A 21,056-nucleotide genomic window follows, 5' to 3' on the forward strand; every position below is an offset into this window, starting at 1 on the left:
GGCACCAGAACAAAGAGCGGGTGTGCTCTCTCGGGCACAACAGTGTGGCAGGGCAACCTCGGCCAGGAGAGCTGTCTGCTCAGCACATTCCCCAACTTGGGGAAGTGTCCTTAGAACAGCTCACCTCCCTGCAGCTCTGTGGTTGGTTGGTGGAGAAGGGGGCATCTGTCTGGTTTTCCCAGCCGTGGACAGGGCTCAGCTCTGAACACAGACCTTTCTGACTCCCAGTTCCAGGCGGGCCTCAATCCCTAATCCTCCTACCTCCACACTCAAGTGTTAGGGTTACAGGCATGTACCCCACCTGCCCAGGAATCCCAGCTCCTCATTTGAGCGACCCCCAGCACACCTCACCTCTCAGGAGGGCTCTGAACTGGAACCTCATTGTAGCCGCAAATCATAACACCCACTCCTGCCCCAAAATGGTGGTTGGTGGTCTTTTACGGAACTGGCTACCACAGAGATGGCAGGCCTTTCTCTTCTGGGGTCCTGGCCTTGATGGATCACCAAAGCCTGGAGATTCCTTCTGCTGGGCAGAGGGTGGCCAAATCCAGAGAGAAACAGAGCCAGGAGAGGACAGGAAGCAGACCGGAGCCTGGACCCAGCCATGAGTCCCTCGTGTCCTCACCGTGCTCTGGAGCCTGCAAATCCACAGCCAGGAACTAGAATTCCCACCGTGAAGGCTGCACCAGAGAACGCAGTCCCTGAGTCACCCCTACTCATGGATCTGCTTGGCCACCACAGCCAGTGCTAGGCTCACAGAAAGCCCTGACCGGGGACTGCAGTTTGGTGGCAGAGTGCATGCCTGAGGCCCTGGGTTGGAGCCTCAGCAAAGCAAAATCACAAGCGTGTAATAAGCAACTAGATGAATGGTCTAGCCAAGGCTGGTGGCTCACTTGATAGCGCTCAAAAAATAGAGGCAGGAGAAGCACCCTAAGTTTTAAGGTCGGGCTGGGCTACCCTATCTCAACAAAGTTATATTAGAGTAAAATAATGGGGGAGGAGGGGACGACAGCCAATGGCTCAGTGGGCAAAGGTGCTGATGGTGCAAGCCTGGTGACTTGAATTTGTCCCTGGAAGCCAAAGAAAAATGGAAGGAGAGAAGTGGCTTTATAATGTTATCCATGTGTTCTCGGTGATGTACACACACACACACACACACACACACCCCACAATACACATGCACACGAGACAGAATTAAATAAAAACCTACTTTAAATCCAATTAAGCTGACTACCGGGCTCGTAAGCCCTGGAACTCCTCCTAGGGTTTCTACAGAGGCCACCAGATAGGGTGGAGTCCAGAAGAGGACATCAGATCCCCTGGAGCTGCAGCTGCAGAGGGCTGCGAACTGCCATGTGGGTGCCGGGAAGCGCACAAGGCTCTCTGGAGATGTAGCCAATGCTCCTGACCACTGAACCATCTCTCCTGCCCCATCTTTTCTCTTTGCCCATGTCACTTGCCCCTGGGCAACAGCCAGACTGAAAAGGGCTGGCCACACCTACCCTGGTCACCTGAACAGCCATTTGGATAAGCTAAAGAGAAGGGCTCTGGCTTCTAGACTTTGGGAACTCCTGCACACTCACCTTGCTGACTGCAATGAATTCAGATTTTCCTTTTTTTTTTTTTTTTTTTTTTTTTGGTTTTTCAAGACAGGGTTTCTCTGTGTAGCCCTGGCTGTCCTGGAACTCACTTTGTAGACCAGGCTGGNGCTGTCCTGGAACTCACTTTGTAGACCAGGCTGGCCTCGAACTCAGAAATCCGCCTGCCTCTGCCTCCCGAGTGCTGGGATTAAAGGCGTGTGCCTTTCTTGAGGTGGCCCCTCACCCAAACCAGCAAACCAACAACCTCACTGTCTGTGGTGCTGTCTGTTGGCGTTACTACTATCGTGCTTAAGTTACCAAACTGTGACAGGACACCCCTGATGTGTACCCTACCACAGGAACTGGGAAAGGTCACATCCTCTCCCCTACATCCCCGTGGCCACTTGTGGGACCCCTCCACAATGGGACAGGCAGTAGGCTCCATTCTGGTCACCTTGTCTGTGAGCTGCTGGCTGTGCAAAGCCGACGTCCAGCTGCTATGTTCTGTGGTGTAACAGTCAAGATGGCAGAGCTCTGGCCCTGGCCAGCTCCCTGAACAGTGTTAAGATTCTCCAAAGTCCACCCCACAGCCCCCCACACACGCCCACTGCAACTGGATGGTGACCCTTGGTGACACGCAGCAGCGCACATTACCTGGACCACCTCCTTCACCAGCGTCTTGTCGGTCCCCGTCTTGGCACGCTGCAGTCCGCTCACGTCCTCCCCGATCCATGTGATGAGGGCAAACTTGGATCTTTTGCTCATGGCATCGCCGGTGGTGAAGCGCACAAAGGCGAACAGCCGGACATCATCTGTGGCCAAGACAGGGAGAACATGGCACTCGATAAGGACTCCCTGACACCATGTCCCTGGGAGAGCCCATGAGCCACAGGTGTGCCCAGAAAGAAGGCAGATACAAGTGTGTCCCCGGTATACAATGAAATACAGGGTGTTGTACGATACCTCTGGCCACCACTAGACACCACTTAGAGCATCCTCAAGGTCTGACGAGCCAACTCTACATACTTTCGGCTGTCCCCCAGGGGCAGAACTACCCATCCCCTGGGCAGCCAGTGGCAGTGGGACATTCATGAAGGCCATGGTACATGTTCAGAGGTCAGAGGACAGTTTTGCAAAGTCTATTCTCTTTTTTCACCATGTTGGTACCAGGGATTGAACTCTGGTTGTTGGGCCTGGTGGCAAGCCCCCTTCCCCACTGAACTCTCTTGCCAGCCCAAGCGCTTTGTACTCGCACAACAGGATTGTAGAGATATTCTACATTTTAAAATTTTTTTTCTTCAAAATCTAAATGTTATGACAGTTAGGAACTTATAAAAATGTCACTGGTTAAAAAAAAAAAAAAAAAGCACACTCGGGCATGCGCGCACACATATCGTTTTAAAGGACACAACTGCGCAACCATCGCCATAGCCTAATTCTAGAACATTCTCATCATCCAAAAAGGAAACACGGACCCAAGAGCAGCTGCTTCCAGGATCAGGCAGCCCCCGGCAACCGGCAGCCTGCCTCTGTCTCTGGATTCACCGAGATCCCTGATTTAGATAGTTACATGGGTAATATGACATGATGTCACATGTGCCCTGTGGGGACGGAGTTCGTAAGTCACTGTGTTCTCAGGGGTCATCTGTGTACTGTACACCTGTGTGTGGGTAAAAGTGCACACGCATGTGTGTAGTGGCCTGCGGACAACCCCGAGTGCTATCTACTTTGTTTTTTTGAGACAGGGTCTCTCACTGGCCTGAAACCCACCAGGTATGCTAGGCTGGCCAGTCAGGAAGCCCTAAGTATTTTCCTGTCTCTGTCTCCCCAGGGCTTCCAAAATGGTAGCTCCATACTTCTATCGTTATCCGTGAGGAGGAGACATTCAAGCCTTGGTGGCCTACCAGATAGAAACGTCTATCTGAAATTACTGTCCTAGCTCAGGGTTACCAGGTGCTGCTATGTGGCCTGGGCCTAACTTGAACTCTTGAAGATGAAGGTTTCTAGGTTGTGTGGTCATGGGCCTTGTAGCTGGCGCAGATGCACACCAGGGGCCACCAGTATCTGAGTGTATCTCTCAGCATGAATGGGGTGGGGCTGTGGACAGTGTCTTATGCACTGTGTCCAATACCCAGCACTGAAATGTTTGACAGAATTTCATCCTTGACCTGCAGGGGAGGCAGGCACCCATCCCAGCCACTTCCCTACCAGCCTTCACACAAAACACCACCAGTCTCCGTTCCCATGGCGACGATGTCCCAGCTCTGCTGTGTCAGCATGGAGTCTTGGGCCCAGCAACTATGGGCCCTTGCCAAAGACTTTGTGTGGGACAGTGGCTGGAGCCCCTGACCTCACCCTTCATCCAGCCAAGTGCAGAGCCTGCCAGGGGCGTCAGCTCTCCCTCCCTGACTGCTGGTCACAGCTTTCCTGTGCCACAAGGGACTTTCAAAATATGGCCTTCTCAAAGTCTGCCCCTCATCCATTTCAAACACTCACCCCAGACAGCACTGAAATGTTTTAGTGTATACTCCAATATGGTTTGGGTTAAACATAAAAGAACAGGGTCCTTTTAAAATTTTTTATTTAGTTGTATTTCTTATTTTGAGAGCATATAAGTGATGCAGGGTGTGTATACGGAGGTCAGAGGAGAAATGGGGTCCATCCCCTTTTTCTACCTTTATGCAGGTTCCAGGGACTGAACTTAGGTCGTCAAACTTGGGTGGCAATCACCTTTACCCACTGAGCCATCTTGTCAGCCCCTAGATTTCCTTTGAAGAGTCTCTAGCAGTCACCCAGTAAAACTTGTATCCTAAGGCCTAGTTGGTGCACAGAAAGTAAGTCACACACACACACACACCCCTAAAGGCTTTGGGAACCTTCCAGAACCTCATGCTGACTTCTTCATTTAAACAACCATGGGGGAGGGAAGCAGGCAAACCACATGTGGAGTGACTGACTGGCTGGGTGCTTAGCTAGCTAGCAGCAGTTTGTTCAAGAAGATCGCTGACAGACACATTTTCAGAAATCTGGAGCGATAGCATTTACAAATGCTGGACGCTGGAGACCTGGCTGGACAGGATGTCAGCTGAGGGTGGACACAAGGCCTGTGCGGCATTTCTACCGCTGCATTGAAGCTGGAGGCGGTCGCAGCCATCCTGACAGCACGGGTGAGCGGGCAGCCCTTTTGGGAAGTCCACTCCCACTGCTTTCTCCAAAAATGAGGGCGCAAAGCTGTCTGAGCACACGCCCTAAGCCGCCCTCTTCTCAGACAGAACAGGAGTGCGGGAGCAGCCGATGAGCAGAGGGGACTTCTCCACGTGTGCACACGTGTGCTAAGGTGGAACACTCATCAGAAGGTTGGCACCTGGGTCTGCTGCCATCCTCCTCAGTGACACCCTGTCCCCAGTGGGACTTGGGTAGCAAGGAAGTAGAAAGGCGCATCCCAAACTTTCTAACGTTGCAACCCCCTCATGTTGTGGTGACCCTTAACCATAAAATTATTGTTGTTGCTACTTTATGACTGTAACTTTGCCACTATGAACTGTAATACAAATATCTGGTTTTCGATGGTCTTAGGCCACCTCTGTGAAAGGGTCATTTGGCCCACAAAAGGGTCCTGACCTATGGGTTGAGAGTTATGGGAGTGAGTTAGAAGCTGCTTTCTTGGGGGCTGATAGAGATGGCTCAGCAGTTAAAAGCACTGACTACTCTTCCAGAGGTCCTGAGTTCAATTCCCAGCAACCACATGGCTCACAACCATCTGTAATGGAATCAGATGCCCTCTTCTGGTGTGTCTGAAGACAGCTACAGTGTACTCAAAAGAAGTTGCTTTCTTGCTGAAGTCTAGTTCTCAATAAGTGCACAGTCCTGGCTTGCCTTTCAACACACAGGACCCAGAAGGGCATGCACTCTGCTTGTCTGGAAACTCCAGGAGGCAGCGCAGGAGGGGAGCTTGAACAAGCCTTCGGGGTGACTCGAATGAGCCAAAGCTACAGAAAGAATAAGGCAAGGTGGGGATGTAGGGGATCCAGTGTAGGGATGGGACACGCAGCTAGTCGGGACAACGGATGGGACAAGAGGGCTCCAGCACAGAAAAGCAGAAGTCCTCAAAGTCCGGTCCCAGCCCTTCCTCCTGCCATTTCATTTTAAGGAAGTGATCAGGCCAAGTTTCCTGAAGGGTCTGGTCTGGTCCACCTTTTCCACATGACCCGCTGCAGGTCTTCTACATGACCCTCTGCAGGACCAGAGGCATAACCATCAAGGTGACAGACAAGGCTATCCCTCAGACTCACCCTCCCCCCCAAACTCCTCGAAAGCCACAGCAATAAAGGAGGCCCCTTGAGCAGTGTCAGGACATCCAGACTTGCTTGTCTAACTCCCTGCTCACCTAACACATCATCGTTGGGAAGCCTTATCCCAAGGACTGGGGCACGGATTACAAATCTATTTGAGTCCCCATGGAGGGATGTCACCAAGGTTGACACAATTCTGTGCCTTCCCTGTGCGTGCCAGGTCTGGGGTGACTACACAGGACTCTTCACCTCCAATTTAGGAACTTTAACAGCCTTCCCCTCAATATGGTGAGCCATGGGGTTACTACAACCCCCACCCCCACCCCTTCCCGGTCCTATCTACTGCCTCTTTGAAGGCTGATCTCTATGGAAGCTGTGAGAGCAGGGAGATGTCCACCACAGGCTGCTGCTTGCAAAGCTCCAGGCCTCCATCGACTGAGCACCCCATAAACAATAGCAGGGAGCCGATGGGAGTGCTCAGGCCACTGCCTAAGTGGTGCCCCACCAAGGCCCTTCCGCCTCTGCCTGGGTTCCTCTCACGTCCCCTCTCTTCACGACGGCCTATACCACCACTCCTCAGCTTTATCCCCAAATATGCCCTCTCCCCACCTGCACCCACCTTCGGCTTCCCTTCTAATCTAGGAAGAGGGTTTAGGAGATGAAGCATGGAGGGAGTCCCTAGCAGGAGGAAAGAGGAGAGCCAGCTGGGGTCCGGGCAGGGGATGCCGGGCAAGGACAGCAATAGGGAACTGAGAGGCAGAGTGTGAACTAAGGAAAGAGTAACCATAAGCGGGGGATGGGAAGACAGACAGATAACAGAAAAGGAAGTCAGAATTGTCTGCAATCTACAAAGCCACTAGGTCAGGCTGCTTTGGTGGTGTCCCCCAAAGAAATACTAGCAGAGAGTCCCTGCTATGCTGACTGTGTGTACCCACCCAAATTTAAAACCTTAGTGGACCCTTAAGTTGGGGCTCATCTCCCTCCTCCCCCTCCCACCACGATGCTGCCCCCACCTCCCAACACTGCATCCACACTGATGCTTCAGGGCAGGCCCAGGGACCAAAGAGCTGCCATGTAGCACCTTAACACTGAGTGAGCTTTCAGTGACTTCCTTATCACACGTGACACACACTGGGTGTGGAGTAAGCAGAAACTTGAATGAGCGAAAATAAAGGCACTGACGGAAGGGGCTCTGGGAACGTTTTGATCAGAGCCTAGCTCGTTCTTTAGCCAGGGCTAGCTAGCCTGGAACTTACTACATAGCCCAAACTGGCCTTAAACTTATGCAACTCGATGCTCCTGCCTCAGTCTTCCGGGTGCTGTCACTGCAGGGGTGACCTACCTACCACAAATCAAATCTTTTAAGCAATTCGCCCATCTGTCCAGTTCTCATGTCTCTGTGCCAGGGACACCACAGGCAATGGATAAATAAACCATGAGCCAACAGAAAGTAGAGAAAAAGAGAATGATTTTTTTTATTATTATTTCTGCCCTGAAGCTGAACTTCAGAGTACAACGAAAGGAGAAAGGAAAAGCAGGGCACACGCCCAGAGCCCGGGATCAGCTCACACAGCTCCTGACCTTCCTCACAGCTTCAGAGAAGTTGTGCAAACAAAGCTCTGAAAGGAGAAACACTCCCACACCAAAGAAAGAGCTGAGTAGCCATCTTCCCAAGGGGAGGGGGTTGCAGGCGGGGAGTGGGAGGGAGGACATGGGGTACAACAAGGACAGGATAGGACAGGCTGGGGGACAGGGCTGAAGGGGGGGTACAGGCTGGAGGGGAGGGCTGCAGCGGGAAGAGAGGCTAGAAAGAAGGAGTTACAGGCTGGAGGTGCGGGAGGAGGGGGGGGGTGGCTACATCTCCAGGAAGCTGGGAGGAAGAAAAAAACAAAAAACAAAAAAACCACCACTTTGACACTCTGTCAAAGCCCAGAGGCAGCTGGACACAGTCACTGCATCCTGGCTCCTGTAGGACCAGGCAGAGGGCCCCAGAGGGGACGAGGCTCTCCTTCCAATACAGAGGAAGGAGGCTGGTACACCCACGTTCATGACAGCATCTGTAGGCACTACTGATGCCACACACCCTCCTCCCTTGGCTCTCGCTATAGTCTGCAGACTCCATCCCTAGCACAAGAAAAATGAATGAATGAATGGATAGATGGATGGATGGATGAATGAATGAGGCCAGAAGGTGGGAGCCTCAGGCTGATTGGAAATTGCAAGAAAAAGGTTAGGTAACAAATGGTCTCTCTTCATTACACAGCCCCTGGCTATCCAGGGCATGCGCCAGCACCCTCTTGTCCCAAACATCTGTCTCACTTCCTTAACACAGGGTTTCATGTTGGCTTCAAACTTACGTGCAGCCTGGTATGATCCTGAACCTCTGATCCTCCTGCCTCTGACTCTTGCATCCCAGGATTACGACATGTACCTACCTGGTTTACTATATGCATGCTGGGAAATTATTCTACCAATGGAGCTTCAACCCTAGCTACTTCAGGGACAGGAGGATGGCCCATGTGGTCGATCTAATGGGACTTACTGAAAAACAGAAAAGTAATACCAGAGGTGGGATGTATGTAGCTCAGAATCATGCCTGAGGGTGAGCAGAGCCCTAAATCCAATCCCAGAACCACTGAATAGTAACAGCAATACTTCTGAACTACATAAAGAAAGCCCGCAGGCCCAGAACTGAAGACTCGTCCACAGTGACTTATTTTCTCAGGGGCTAGGAGGCTGAATCTCCAGGGTTATCTCAGCACACGGGCATCTGCGTGCAGTTTCGCGTCTGTGATCACATTGCATATAATGTGCTAGCTCCTCCCCCACCCCAGCATCAGCCCAAACCATTCCGGCTGAGTTATCATCAACCACTGGCGACCCAGCTTTCCTAGTCAGAGAACATGAGAAAAATGCAGTAGAGTAAGCGGGAGATGATTTTGGCAGGCTCTGGAGCCGGAGCTCCAGGGAACGGGCGGACCAGGAGACCCAAATTACAGAGAGCCCCAGGCTTCCCCGACATAGCACAGGTGTTTGCGCTAATCAGTTATCTCAGTTGATGATCTGCTGAAACAGCACTAGGCCAGATACCCTCAGGCCAGTGTGGCGTATGGGGTGGGACTGCTGGATCACACGGCAGCCAGGCAAGCACCGATTTGCCCTTCACAGTTCTGCTAAGTCAATCACCGGACAAACGCACAGTCAACCTGTGATTCAGAGATTACTAAATACGACCGACCGACGTCCCTACCCGATCACTACCCTCCAACTGTTGAGCACAATGACACCAATCACCCAAAGGGCTGTTACTCAGGTGTGACTAGAACATCAAAGAAGGAAGGAAGTTAGCTTTTTCTGGAGGCTGTGATCAAGGAAGGCTTCATGGATGAGATCCCGTTGAATCCGAGTCTTAAAGGCTAAGTTGGTTCAGAGGGTTCACGTAGCCCAGGCAGGCCTCGGAACCACTCAGCCAAGGATGACCTTGAACTCTGGATTCTCCTTCCTCCACCTCCCAAGCGACTGGGTGATCAGTTTACAACCCGCCCCACAAGTCTGGTTTGTACATCGATGAGGACTGAACCCAAGCTTCCCTGGGAGTTACGTAAGCAGTCTTCCATCGGGGCCAGAGACACAGCCTGGAAGACTACATCTTGTTCCTATCAATCCTAGTGCCCAGATGGTGCTGGCACATGGCACACTCTCAGAAAGAGCCTTGAGCAGTCACCTCTGTGGTCTCGGGAGCGCGCAGTCTTCGGTGTCAGCAGCTCAGTACTGTGGGAGGCACCATTCCCCCTGGGCACTGTCAGTGTGACTTACACCGCCCCCCCCACACCCCCAGAGAGCGAGCAGGAGATGCAGAGAAAGCTCGCTCAGGGGCCACCTAGCAGCTGACCGCATTTGCACACTGACCTTTTAACCAAAGGGCACGGAGAGAAGAAAGCATCCATACACAGCTGCTGGCCTGGATGAGGCCATGAGGTGGGGGCTGTGCCTCCTTCCTAGGTCTCACGGAGCAACAGCACACAGGAGGGGCTGGCTGCTCTACCAAGGGGATGGAGAGAAATCCCCTCTCATTCTCCAGAGAGTTAACCCAGTCTGCTGTCCTCGGTGGATTCAGGTGACAAAAACAAGCCCTTGGTTTGGCCTGACACCTAGCAAGTTTTGAAAGAGGCTGGAGAAGCTCATTGGAACAGCTCATACCTGTCAATCACAACGCTCTGGTGGCTGAGGCAGGAGGATTGTGGCCTTAAGGCCAGCCTATGCTACACAGACAGATTATGCAGATAAAAAAGGAAGGAAAAGAGCTGGTAAGATGACGGTAATGAAGACAAGAACACCGACAAGACCGCTGGTGGTAACCGTGGCAACCAAGGAGCAAACAGAGACCGCAGAGCAACAGGCAGGAAGGTGAGGTAGGCTGGGTGCTGAAGGGCCCACCTAACGCCACAGAGCAGCCAGTCCTCAGGACAAGGTCTCTGGACACGCAGAACCCACCCTGGGAACCCATGATGATAAGTAGACCACAGGGAAATCTTAAATGTACGCAGACTGGGGGACCCCCGTCACCCCGTCATGACCTGCCTGCTTGAGCTGAGTACCTTTAGCTTGGCTAAACGCCACTACAAATTCCTACACGGAGAAATAGGAAGTAGGAGAATGAGGACCAGGAGCTGCCGTGAGAAAGGACTACGCAGACACTGCTGGCCTTGACGAGGCAAGAAGACGACAAAAGCCCAGGCCACAGGAGGACCACCATTAACCACTGTTCTTATTAATACGATCAACCTGCTCATTCTTGGCAAGGACGAGCAGACACGCCAGAATCAAACGCCAGTAAGTACACGAGGACAGATGCAGAGACCAGCAAAGATGGAGACATCCGAGCCTGGCAAGTGATACAGGAGCAGTGAGTCCCAGGCCAGCCAGGGCTGCCCAGACCCTGCCTCAATAAAAATAAATAAGAAACAATCGGGACCCACTATAGCAGGCCTGTCAATCCAGTTACCAGGGAGGCTGAGGCGGGAGGAGTCAAAGTTCAAAACCCTCCTGGGCAACTTGGCAAAATGAAAGGAGGAAGAAGACGGTTGGCTCCAGGGTAGTGCGTCCCTGCATGCAAGAGTGCCTGGGTTCAAGCCTTAGTATCGCCCCTCCCCCGCCACCGCCAGATCTACTGCAAGTTAATTCCGAAGTGCATCCATGACATAAATATTAAAAGGCAATATAAAAATCCGCTCTCGGAAACAGGCCTCTGGGGACGGATGCTCTGAGGCCGCTGGCCACCTCTGAGAATCGAGTACACACAAGTCTGTAGGAGAGGCACTCTGGGACACGGGATTGCAGGAAGAGGCCTGGCACAAGGCCAAAGCAGCCATGTGGTCAGGGCTATTGACAGGGGCCATTTGCTCTGCACTGATTGCGGAGTTACTGCTTCAGAGGGGACAGTGGGACTTCCTGTGCAGGCTCAGCCTTCAGGCATGGCTGGGGAACACCTAGATAATAGTGGGCTGTGTTTATACACTCCCAAGTGCTCCCAGTACAGCATCATGAAATACAGCAGCTCTAAAGGCAGGCTCAGATCCAAGTAGGGAAAAAAACGGCATGTGTGGGCGTGGCTTTAGGTGTGGGTGTAGCTTTGGGTTTTGCCGCCAGCTCCAAGGAGTACTGGTCCCCAAACCACCTGGCCTCTGCTCATGGCCTATCTATGAAATCTCTGACTGCTTGATTCACCAGAGATGCAGCCCTGGAGTCTGGTGACACCTCTTAACCAATGAACTGGAGACATAAACTGGTAGCCCCAGCCTCCTACCAGATCCTCGAGGGTCCCAGCAGAATGGCATCTGGTTGGCATGAATTCCCTGTACTGCTTCTCCGCCCTCCTGCCTCACCCAACCCACACCCTCATTCCTGCTTCCTGGGTCTACCCCCTCCCCAACCCCCTGGCCTGCACCCAGGCCCGGGGCCCAGGGTCAGCTTGAGCTAAGCTAAAACAGTGCCCAGGAGAAAACAGGATGGGTGGACAGAAGGTGTGTGAGCCTGCTGGTTTAGACCTGCCTGAGCAAAGGCTAGCTCTTCCAGTGAGCACAATGGGGCACAGAGGAGCTAGGTGACTTGCCAGAGTCACACAGCTCACATAGAACAGAGTTCAGATTGGAGGCCAGACAGCATGGATTCCTTCTTGAAATGGAAACAGAAGGCCAGAGAGCCAGCACTTACAGAAGACATGAGTCAAGTCAGTCAAGGGAGTGGTGTACTCATGGGGGTTGGGGGGAGGTGTGCTTAGGCCTAGCTACCAAGATCATACCAAAACCATGAAGTCTCTTCAGGACCTTGCCATAGGATTCTCTCTCTCTCTCTTTCTCTCTCTCTCTCTCTCTCTCTCTCATTCTGTGTGTGTGTGTGTGTGTGTGTCTCTTTTCTCTCTCTCTCACAGTCTCTCTCTCACACATGTGTGCAACACCCACATATACATGTACACGTATTACACATGGCCAACTCCCCGAGGACAAGGGTGACATCAGAGTAGAAGGGACGTTTACCCTGGGCCTTAACTAGAGCAGAGAAGCCTTCCTAGAAAGCAAAACGGAGGAAGACTGCCCACAAGATCTGAGGAAAAGAGGGTGGGGGAGGGCAGCAGGGAGTGGTCCAGGTCATTCCCAGCACAGGGGCCTTCTGGACAAAAGCCATGAAAATACTGTTAGGAGTTGGGGGGTGGGGATCCCAAAGTGAACCCAGACAGTCACCCCTGGCTGGAGGACCAGGTCATGGGGTCAAGAACAGGGCCCCAGTCAGCCCAAAGGCCTTATTCAGTAGATTTAGTAAATGAACGACAAGGCCAGCAGGAAGGGCGGAGCCCTGAGGCCTTTCAGACTGACAGGCAGGAAAAAGGGCAGAAGAAAGAGACAGAAGTGAAGGAGCCCCAGCAAGAGGAGGGAGGGGAGAGTGGAGGGGGGGGCAGGGGCAGAGGGGAAGGGGACAAGGGGAGAGGGGGAGGGGTAAGGAAATAGAGGCAGTAGGGGGTGGGGGCAGTATGGGGGGGGGCAGTGTGAAGGGAGGGGGCAGAGAGGTTTTCTGAAGACCAAAGTCTCTAGAAACAACAGAAGAGGTAAGTTAAATAGAAAGAAAGAAAAAGAAAAGAGCTAACAAGGCTGGGCACAGTGGCAGCTCAAGCCTTTATTCCCCAGCAGACACAGGCAGGTGGACTGCTATGACTTTAAGGCCAGCCTGGTCTATATAGCAAGTTCCAGGCCATCCAGGACTCAACAGTGAGAATGTCTTTAAAAGAAAAAAAGAAAAAGAAAAAGCAAAGAGGAAAATTAAAGTGCAAAGGGAGAGGCTGGGTGTGTGTCTGTGTGTGCGTGTGTGTATGCATGTGTGTGTACATGTGTGTATGCATGTGTGTCTGTGTGTGTATATGCATGTGTGTGTCTCTGTGTGTGTATGTATATATGTGTGTCTGTCTGTGTGTATGCATGTGTGTGTGTCTGTGTGTGTACATGTATGTGTGTGTGCATGTGTGTATGCATGTGTGAGTGTCTGTGTGTACATGTGTGTGTGTCTGTCTGTGTTTGGTGAGGGAGGTGGCGGGGGGGGGGGTTTATAACACCCAGAAAACTCAGAGGGAAGGCTGCCAAGGCTGCATCAGCTCCTGAGGGTGGAGATTAAAGAAGCTGCTCTAAGGGGAGGGGCACTGGCTACTCATGCGAAAAATAGACACCGCAAAAGTGATCACAAACTCAAAGGCAAGAAAAAACTTCACCAAGCTATAAATCCAAAGGGCTGACACAAAGCCAAATGCACTCAGCAACAGAATGTAAGGAAAGCATTAGTGGAGACCAAACAGTATCCAAGCTACTCCACACCCTTGAAGGTAAAGTCAGAATCCAGCAGGTGTGGTGGCTCATACCTTAATCATGGCACTCGGGGATTAGCTTAAACTACAAGGCCAGCCTGAGCTAAACAGTGAGTTCCAGGCCATTCTGGGCTATAGTTTCAAGACCCTGTCTCCAAAGGAAAGACAAAGAAATCAAATAGCTCAGGGAAGTCAACAAGGACAGAGACAGCTTCAGGCATGGCTGGATCAAGAGTCTAAGCCTTGCCAGCTGGTCTCTAACCCTGACCTTTGCCTGCGCTGCCTACAGGCTCTGTCAGAGGCAGAAGGGTCCTGTGACTCCAAGCCTTCGTTCACTCTGGGTTTAATCCCAGAGAAAGATTAAAGGACTCTTTCCCAACCGCCCTGTCCAAAGTCCCAGTCCCAGAAGCAAGCCTGATCAGGTTGAGGGATCATGTGAGGCTCCTACCTTGGGCTAATCATCATGATGGGGAGGCTCGCTCGAATTAGCCACGTCTGGGTCACGTGCCATCTAGAGAGCCATTCACCCCCAACCCTCACAAAAGATGGGATATAGATCAATGTCCTAAGTCAAAACGGCTTCAGGCTACTCTGCTGTGGGCTGACCAGAGCATCATAGGAGTATCACATTCACCCAGCACCTCTGTCAACCAATCATTGCTGACAGTCTCTTGGCATGCCCTTCTCCAGGGACTACCCCACACATCCAGTTTACTTCAGCCTGCCTGGGCCAGGTACCTCCCAAGACAGCTATGGTGGTGCTGTAAACACAGAGAACATCTATTTTATGCCAGGTGGCATTTCTGTATCCTGTCACTTTATCATCCACAACCATCCTCATCTCACACACACAGAAACAGAGACTCTGGCAGACCTGCCCAAGGTCACACAGCACAGCCAGGCTTCGGTTAGAGCAAAGATTGGATCCTTCATCTGTGCTTTTCCCCACAGACTCTAAAATCGACACCAGAACACTGGATGCATTCCCAGAAGCCTGGGTTCTTTCCAAAAGAAAACTGCATCCAGCAAAGCCTTTGGGTCTATCAGCAGCGGACCTGGTTAGACAATGTTGCAGTTGACAAGAGGATATTGTATAGCCCTTTAAAGGAGCCACAAGAAAAAGAAACAAAACAAAAGATAGTAAAGCTGGAACTTGGTGCCAGAAGGGAAGGTGGGTGGCCCAACAGCCATAGGATGGCCCTACTTTGGACCAGAAAATTCATATAGAGAAATGTTTCAAGAACACAGACAAAAATTAGGTCCATGGTCATGTGGCCAATCCTCCTGGGAGGTCATGAAATATATGCTGTGTAGGGTGTCTTTGCTGTGACATTTCACCTGAGTTCTCAGAGTAAAGTCTACAAAGTAGCCAGAGGTGCACAGAATGAATGGCTATGACCAAGGACAGAACAAGGGTGGACACAGTGAAGGGCGGACACATTTCTGAATGGTTTTCACCTCCTCTTTGTCCTGAGTCTCCGACTATCCTAGAAGAACCCTTTGCAGTTGGGTGGCTCAGTTGATAAAGGGGTTGTGGCACAAGCACGAGGACCCATGTCTGGATCACCGGCACTCTCAGAAAAGCTGGACACAGTTACATGCTAGTGAGCCCTGTCTCAAAAGGTGGCAAGCTGGCAAAGCTGGGGTCCAGGGGGCGGGTAACAGTGCCTATTCCCAAGATTGACCGCCTGCATTTGATCCCTGGAACCCAGATGGCAGGAGAGAACTAACTCCCCAAAACTGTCCACTGACCCCCACATGTGCACCATGGCACGTGCATGCATGGGAAAACACACACACACATCAACATTGACTTCTGCACTCTACACACATAAGTGTGCATATACATGCTCCCACACACACATGCACATAACACATGTTCCCACACACACATGCACATAACACATGCTCCCACACATACATGTACATACACATGCTCCCACACACACATGCACATAACACATGTTCCCACACACACATGCTCCCACACATACATGCACATACACATGCTCCCATACACACATGCATATAACACATGTTCCCACAAACACACATGCACATAACACATGCTCCCACTCATACATGCACATACACATGCTCCCACACATACATGTGCACACACACAAAGACGCTTGAGCTGCCTGCCCAGAACAAAAACAAAATGTGACTCCAGACAGCTGGAGTCTCTGCCTTGTCACCCATGCCAGACCTATGAGCCCCGAGTCTACAGCTGTCATGTGGATGGGTGCATCCCCTCTGGTTGGCAAATGGCCCCTCAACCTCTGTGGGCTGAGCAGTGATGCTTCCCGACTCTGTGTGGCTCTCTGGGGTCCCTGTAGCCCCCAGCTCAGGTGCTTCCCCTAACTTCCCCTACCTTTCTGCCATTCTCAGCATGTACACTGCTTCCCCAGGACCTCTGTCCCCAAATAAAATGCTAGTCCTACTCAGGGACATTTGAGGAACATACTATGCCCTAAGCATACACTCCTGCTGTCTTCACTGTGGCAGAAGGGTCAACAGATGGGCAGCTTGTCTGCTTCGGGAACATGAATCTGAACTCAGAACATTGGCACAGCCTGCACCCCTCAGTACCATGGCAACCAGTTCTCCCCACGGACCAAGCAGCTCCTGCAAATAGACCCAGGCTAAGGTTTAGTGCCACAGGAGGCCATCGCAGGCTGGATGTAGGCTGGCCCACTGTGTGCTAGGGCTAAGCACCCACTGAGAGTCTCAGGATGAAAACTACAGGAATTAAAAGTAACTTGGTTAACTAATATTTATATACTCATTCTGTTATTAATTTTGTAATTATTGAAAAGAGATAATTCCACAGGAAAGGCAGGGTGGAACCCTATACATCGCTGAGGTGTTTGGGAGTAAGGGGGAAAGCCTTTCTTCTGGGGCCTGCCAAGGCAGCTGACAGGGAATTAGGGCTCTCCCTGCCCCACAATAAGCAAATCTTCCAGTCTGCAAACCGTCTCATAAAGAAGAAGCCTCTAAACCACTTCCTTGGGGACAAGAACAATGGGCCCCAGAGTCCAGACCTGGCGCTGTTCTCCCTAGGTGTCAGGTAAGTCACTTAACCTCTCTGGGCCTTGGTTTGCAATCTTCAGAATGAGCCAGCCCACCGGAAGCAGGGCTGACACCCAGGTCAGGTACAGTGGGAGTAGGTAAGATTACAAATAGGAAGGCTGAGGGTGGGGTCCCTGGCTCAGGAGGCCTCATGGGGGAGGGACAGAGAGCAGACGTGGCAAGCAGATCCATCTGTACAATGTCCACCAGATGGCTGGGAAGAGAGAGCAGACTGCAGCTGCAGCCTCGATCCCACAGTCCATTCACAGGGACCAACAAGCAGCCTGCAGAACATTTTTAGCTCAGACGCCAGACGACTGCCATCCCATCCCAGTAGAGGGTTAGCCATGGGAGATCTGAGCAGAAAACCACAGCCCACCAGAGGAAGGAAGTGTCCCCCAAGCAGCATCCAGGCCGGATGTGCAGCAACAGGAGCATCAGCTGGGAATCTACAGCCGGATGCTTGGCCTCCAGCTCTGTCACCTTCTCCAGCTTAGTGGTGTAAATAAATAGTCACAGAGGCAGGAGGGCTGGGGGTGGGCTCCCGGTGAGGAGAGAAGCAGACCTGTGGCACCCAGCCCCAGAGACTCTGGGGACAATCCTACTGATGGTGCGCCAACTTTGGGAAAGTTGAGTCTGCAACTTGTCCCAGGTTGGAAGCATTTGCTGCAGTCGGAGCGGCTGAGATCCTGCGCACTGACTCCGCGATATCGCCCTTTACAGCGATGTTGTTTTAAGTGAATTATTTACAAAAGCAATGAATATAGAATCTAGCAGCAACTCCCAGGAGACATTTTAGCCAGGAGAATGCTTACACGCGGACACACAATCTCACACTAACTAATCTTAGTACCACACTGCACAAAGTGAATGCCCTTTGAGACGAACTAAATGCAAAAGATGATTCAATTAAGAACGTTATGCCACCGGGCAAGGTGATGCAAGCCTATCATCCTAGCATTCTGGAGGCAGAGGCAGGAGGATCGGGGAGTTTCCGGCCAGGCTTAGCTACACAGCCAAGTTTGAGGCCAGAAAGCAATTAAAGAAAACAGGAAGCAGAAGCAGGAAGATCGCAAGTTCAAGGACTGCCTGTGCTACTGAGTGTGAACTTGTCTCAAATTAAAATGGTTTCAATTTTTTAAGAAAGCTGAGATGTACCTCAGTGGTAGAGCATGTGGCCAGCCTATTCAATGCCCTGTGTTCGTACCCTGTATTGGGGGGAAAAAAGGAAAGAAAGAAAAGAGGAAAGAAAAAAAGAAGAAGAAAGAAAGCAGTTAAGAAGTCACATGACCCTGACTTTTAAAATTTTTTTTTGTCTGCTTGTCACCAATGACTCTGACCAGCACTGTCCTGAACTCTTACACACACTTGGGATCAATCAATCTCACAGCAGCACTACAAGAGATCAGGTGACCCCCACCCCCACCCCCAGGGACCTGGCCCCAACCCACCCAACTGGAAAGCAGCCCAAGAGGGATTCTAATCCACAGCCATCCCCAGGAGTCCACACCCTAGCTCCTAGGTGGCCTGCTTTTGTTTGACATTAGTTCCAAAGCTAAAGACAACAGGAGACACAACAGGAGAGCCCCGGGGTCTCTTACTTCCAATCTCTTTAAAGGCTCTTTTTCCGGAAGGCACGGGGATGCCCAGCCTAGGCTGGCCTCCAATTCTCCATCCCCCTGCCTCTGTTTCCAGAATATGCTGAGCTGCTCTGCACACCAGCTCCTTTAGAGATCTCTTTACCAATGGTGTTGAGCTGTTCTACGGGGGCTGTGGCCATTCAGGCCCTGTGTTCTTTCATGGTCCACACTTCCCAAGGAAGCTTAACACACACAAACCTTAGGGTTCCCTGGGATGCTTTTAGTAAGTCACACATCTGCGTGATTCCTCCACACAAAACCATGGAGCAATCTCAGCTCTCCATGCCCCACCCCAGCCAGTGGCCATTCGCTCCAAAGGAAACTGGCCGCTGGGACCTCACAAGTCACCTTCTCTTTATCCAGGCCTGGTATAGCAACATCAGATACACGTTCTTGGTGCGTGTCTCTGTACTCTTCAAATTAAAGGCTTGTATAGAAGCAGATACGGACAAAGATGGAAGGGAGAAAGGAGGGTGGGGCCCTGGGTTCTGCCTTTAGCTTGCAGCCCCCAGGGGCTTCGGCGTTTATTGTTCACTGACCAATCAGAGAGGGTGGAGTTTGAACTGCCCCTTCTGACCTGGAAACCCAGTGAACCACAGGGAGCGGGAGCGGAAGAAGCCGTCTGACACTACCGGGGGAGGAATCTCTTCGGGTCACTTGATGGTGATGTCCACAGGGGTTGGGGGCAGGGTGGGGTTGGGATACACTCGGGACTTTGGAAAGCTCAGATCAGAGCTTTGCATGGCTGTGCACGCCCACCCTACCAGAACTAGACGCTTGGGGCAAGAGGATGGCCAGTTGGAGGTCACCCTGGATATATAGTGAGCCCCTATCTCCAAAAACACAAAGACAAAAACAAAACAAACATACAAACAAAGCCCCAGCCCAGATCTGCTGCTGCTTGGACGCCCAGCAGCTCGCTGCCCAGGGTGCCCACCCTTTTTCAAAAGGTCTCATGAGGGTCGCCCTACCTGTGCACTGCTGGATGAAGTGCTGGTAATCTGCTCCCTGATCGCCGGGGACAATGGTGGCGCCGTCGTATCTGAAAGTCACCCTTTGGGTTGGAGGAAGAAAAGAAACATAGGTGAGCGGCGGCGGCGAGCGGCACGAAGCAGGTCACTACTGGCTTCCCCGGCCCCGCGGCGTTGCTCACCAGATGACCGCCGAGCCGTCGTCCCGCACTAAGTTATACGCCGCGCGACACGCCTCCTTGTCGATCTTCGTGGCCATGGCCGCCGCGAGGACACTGCCGGAACCAGTGAACGCGTCCCTGATCCGCTACGAGGGTCGAGCGGGCTCCGAGAGTGAGCAGGGGAGGTGGCCGCTCGCAACAGCAAGCTAAGGTCCTCGGAGAGAGGCCCGCGGTTACTGCAGAGCCAGAGCGCGCGCGGGGACTCTACTCCCGTGAAGGCCACGCCCCTCCGCTCCCATTGGTCAGGCGGGGCGGGGGCGGAGCGTCTCGCACATCCGGCGGCCAATCCCAGTCTGTGCGGATTGCGCAACTCCGCGGAGGGCTGGAGGGGGGCCCTTCCTCCTCGTCTTCCCTTCCTCCGCCTTCTTCCCTCCCCACTCCGTGGGCCCCAGCCCCTCGCTCCTTCCACCACCTTCTGTGTTCTCCGATCTCGCTCTTCTTCCTCCTTCCCTCTCTCCTCCATTCCTCTCCTTCCCTTACGCCGTTGTTCTCCTCTTCTTTCAGCCTCTACCTTGTTTGCCTTCTCATCTCTCCTATTTATCCCACCCCAAGCCCCTTTTCCCTCCGTCCTAAGGCCTCCTTCCTCCTTCTCCTCTTCTTCCCCTGCATCTTCCCTCGAATCTTCTTATTCTCTCTTCCTCCCTCGTTCCCTCTACCAGTGAGCTGGGCTGCAGAGCTCTCCACCCCTCCCCCTCCTTCAGAAGAATAAGTTAAGTCAGCACTCAGATGAGCCAGGCTGGCCAAGGCTGGCGCCCCTAACCCAGTGTTTGTTTGCTCTTTGGATTTGGAAAGGGAAGAAGTGGAAAGAAGGAAGCATTTCATTTGGAAAGAGAATCACTGTTGACTCTGTAGCCTGGCTATCTGCAGTCACATGGGGTGCTGGGGCGGGATGGGGGTGGCATCCTTAACTCCCTTACTGGGTCATTCATTCACTACTCCACCACCATCTGTCCTACCGGCAGGTGAAAGGCTGGCCCTGGAGGCCCAGCTCTAGAACTGCTTGTAATTCTCAGCCCCGAGCCATAGGGCAAGCCCTGAAACATTATCAAGAGGACTGCTCTCTCCCCGTGGTAAGATGAGCCTCAGGGAGCCTCAGCAGGTGCCTTCAGCCTTAACTGAAATGATGTACAGAAACCGGGGCGGGCATCAAAAGAGGTCACTGTTGGTTTGCTATTGACTAAAACGGATCATAGACAGAAACTGAAAAGATCTGGAACACGTATAAGGGATAGGAAAACCCTTAGGCCTGAAGGTGTGGCCCCGAGAGCCAGCATCTGTGAGGTCCCAGGTTCTCTCTCTCAGCACCTCACCTAAAAAGAAGAAAAAAGAAAAAGTCTTGACACAGTACCTCACCAGGCAGCTCAGAACTCAAGAGGCTAAGAAAGAAGGGTTATACATTGACAACCAGGCTGGGCTACAAAATAAGACCCT

At 52.2% G+C, this 21,056-nt stretch overlaps 1 protein-coding gene across 1 annotated transcript in view; it reads right to left on the minus strand.

The window, feature by feature from the left end:
- The window catches only part of Cotl1 (coactosin like F-actin binding protein 1), a 30,212-nt gene extending 10,375 nt beyond the window's left edge, over positions 1-19,837 (minus strand). The window contains exons 1-3 of the mRNA XM_021169751.2: positions 19,587-19,837; positions 19,405-19,487; positions 2,235-2,392 (exon numbers count right to left, since the gene is read on the minus strand). Coding sequence (XP_021025410.1) covers positions 2,235-2,392; positions 19,405-19,487; positions 19,587-19,663 — 318 coding nt within the window. The 5' untranslated portion in view covers positions 19,664-19,837. The remainder of the gene's footprint in view (positions 1-2,234; positions 2,393-19,404; positions 19,488-19,586) is intronic.
- Between the last annotated feature and the right edge of the window lie 1,219 nt (positions 19,838-21,056).

Source organism: Mus caroli, chromosome 8 (genome assembly GCF_900094665.2).
Source record: "Mus caroli chromosome 8, CAROLI_EIJ_v1.1, whole genome shotgun sequence".
Classification (NCBI taxonomy): Eukaryota; Metazoa; Chordata; class Mammalia; order Rodentia; family Muridae; genus Mus; species Mus caroli.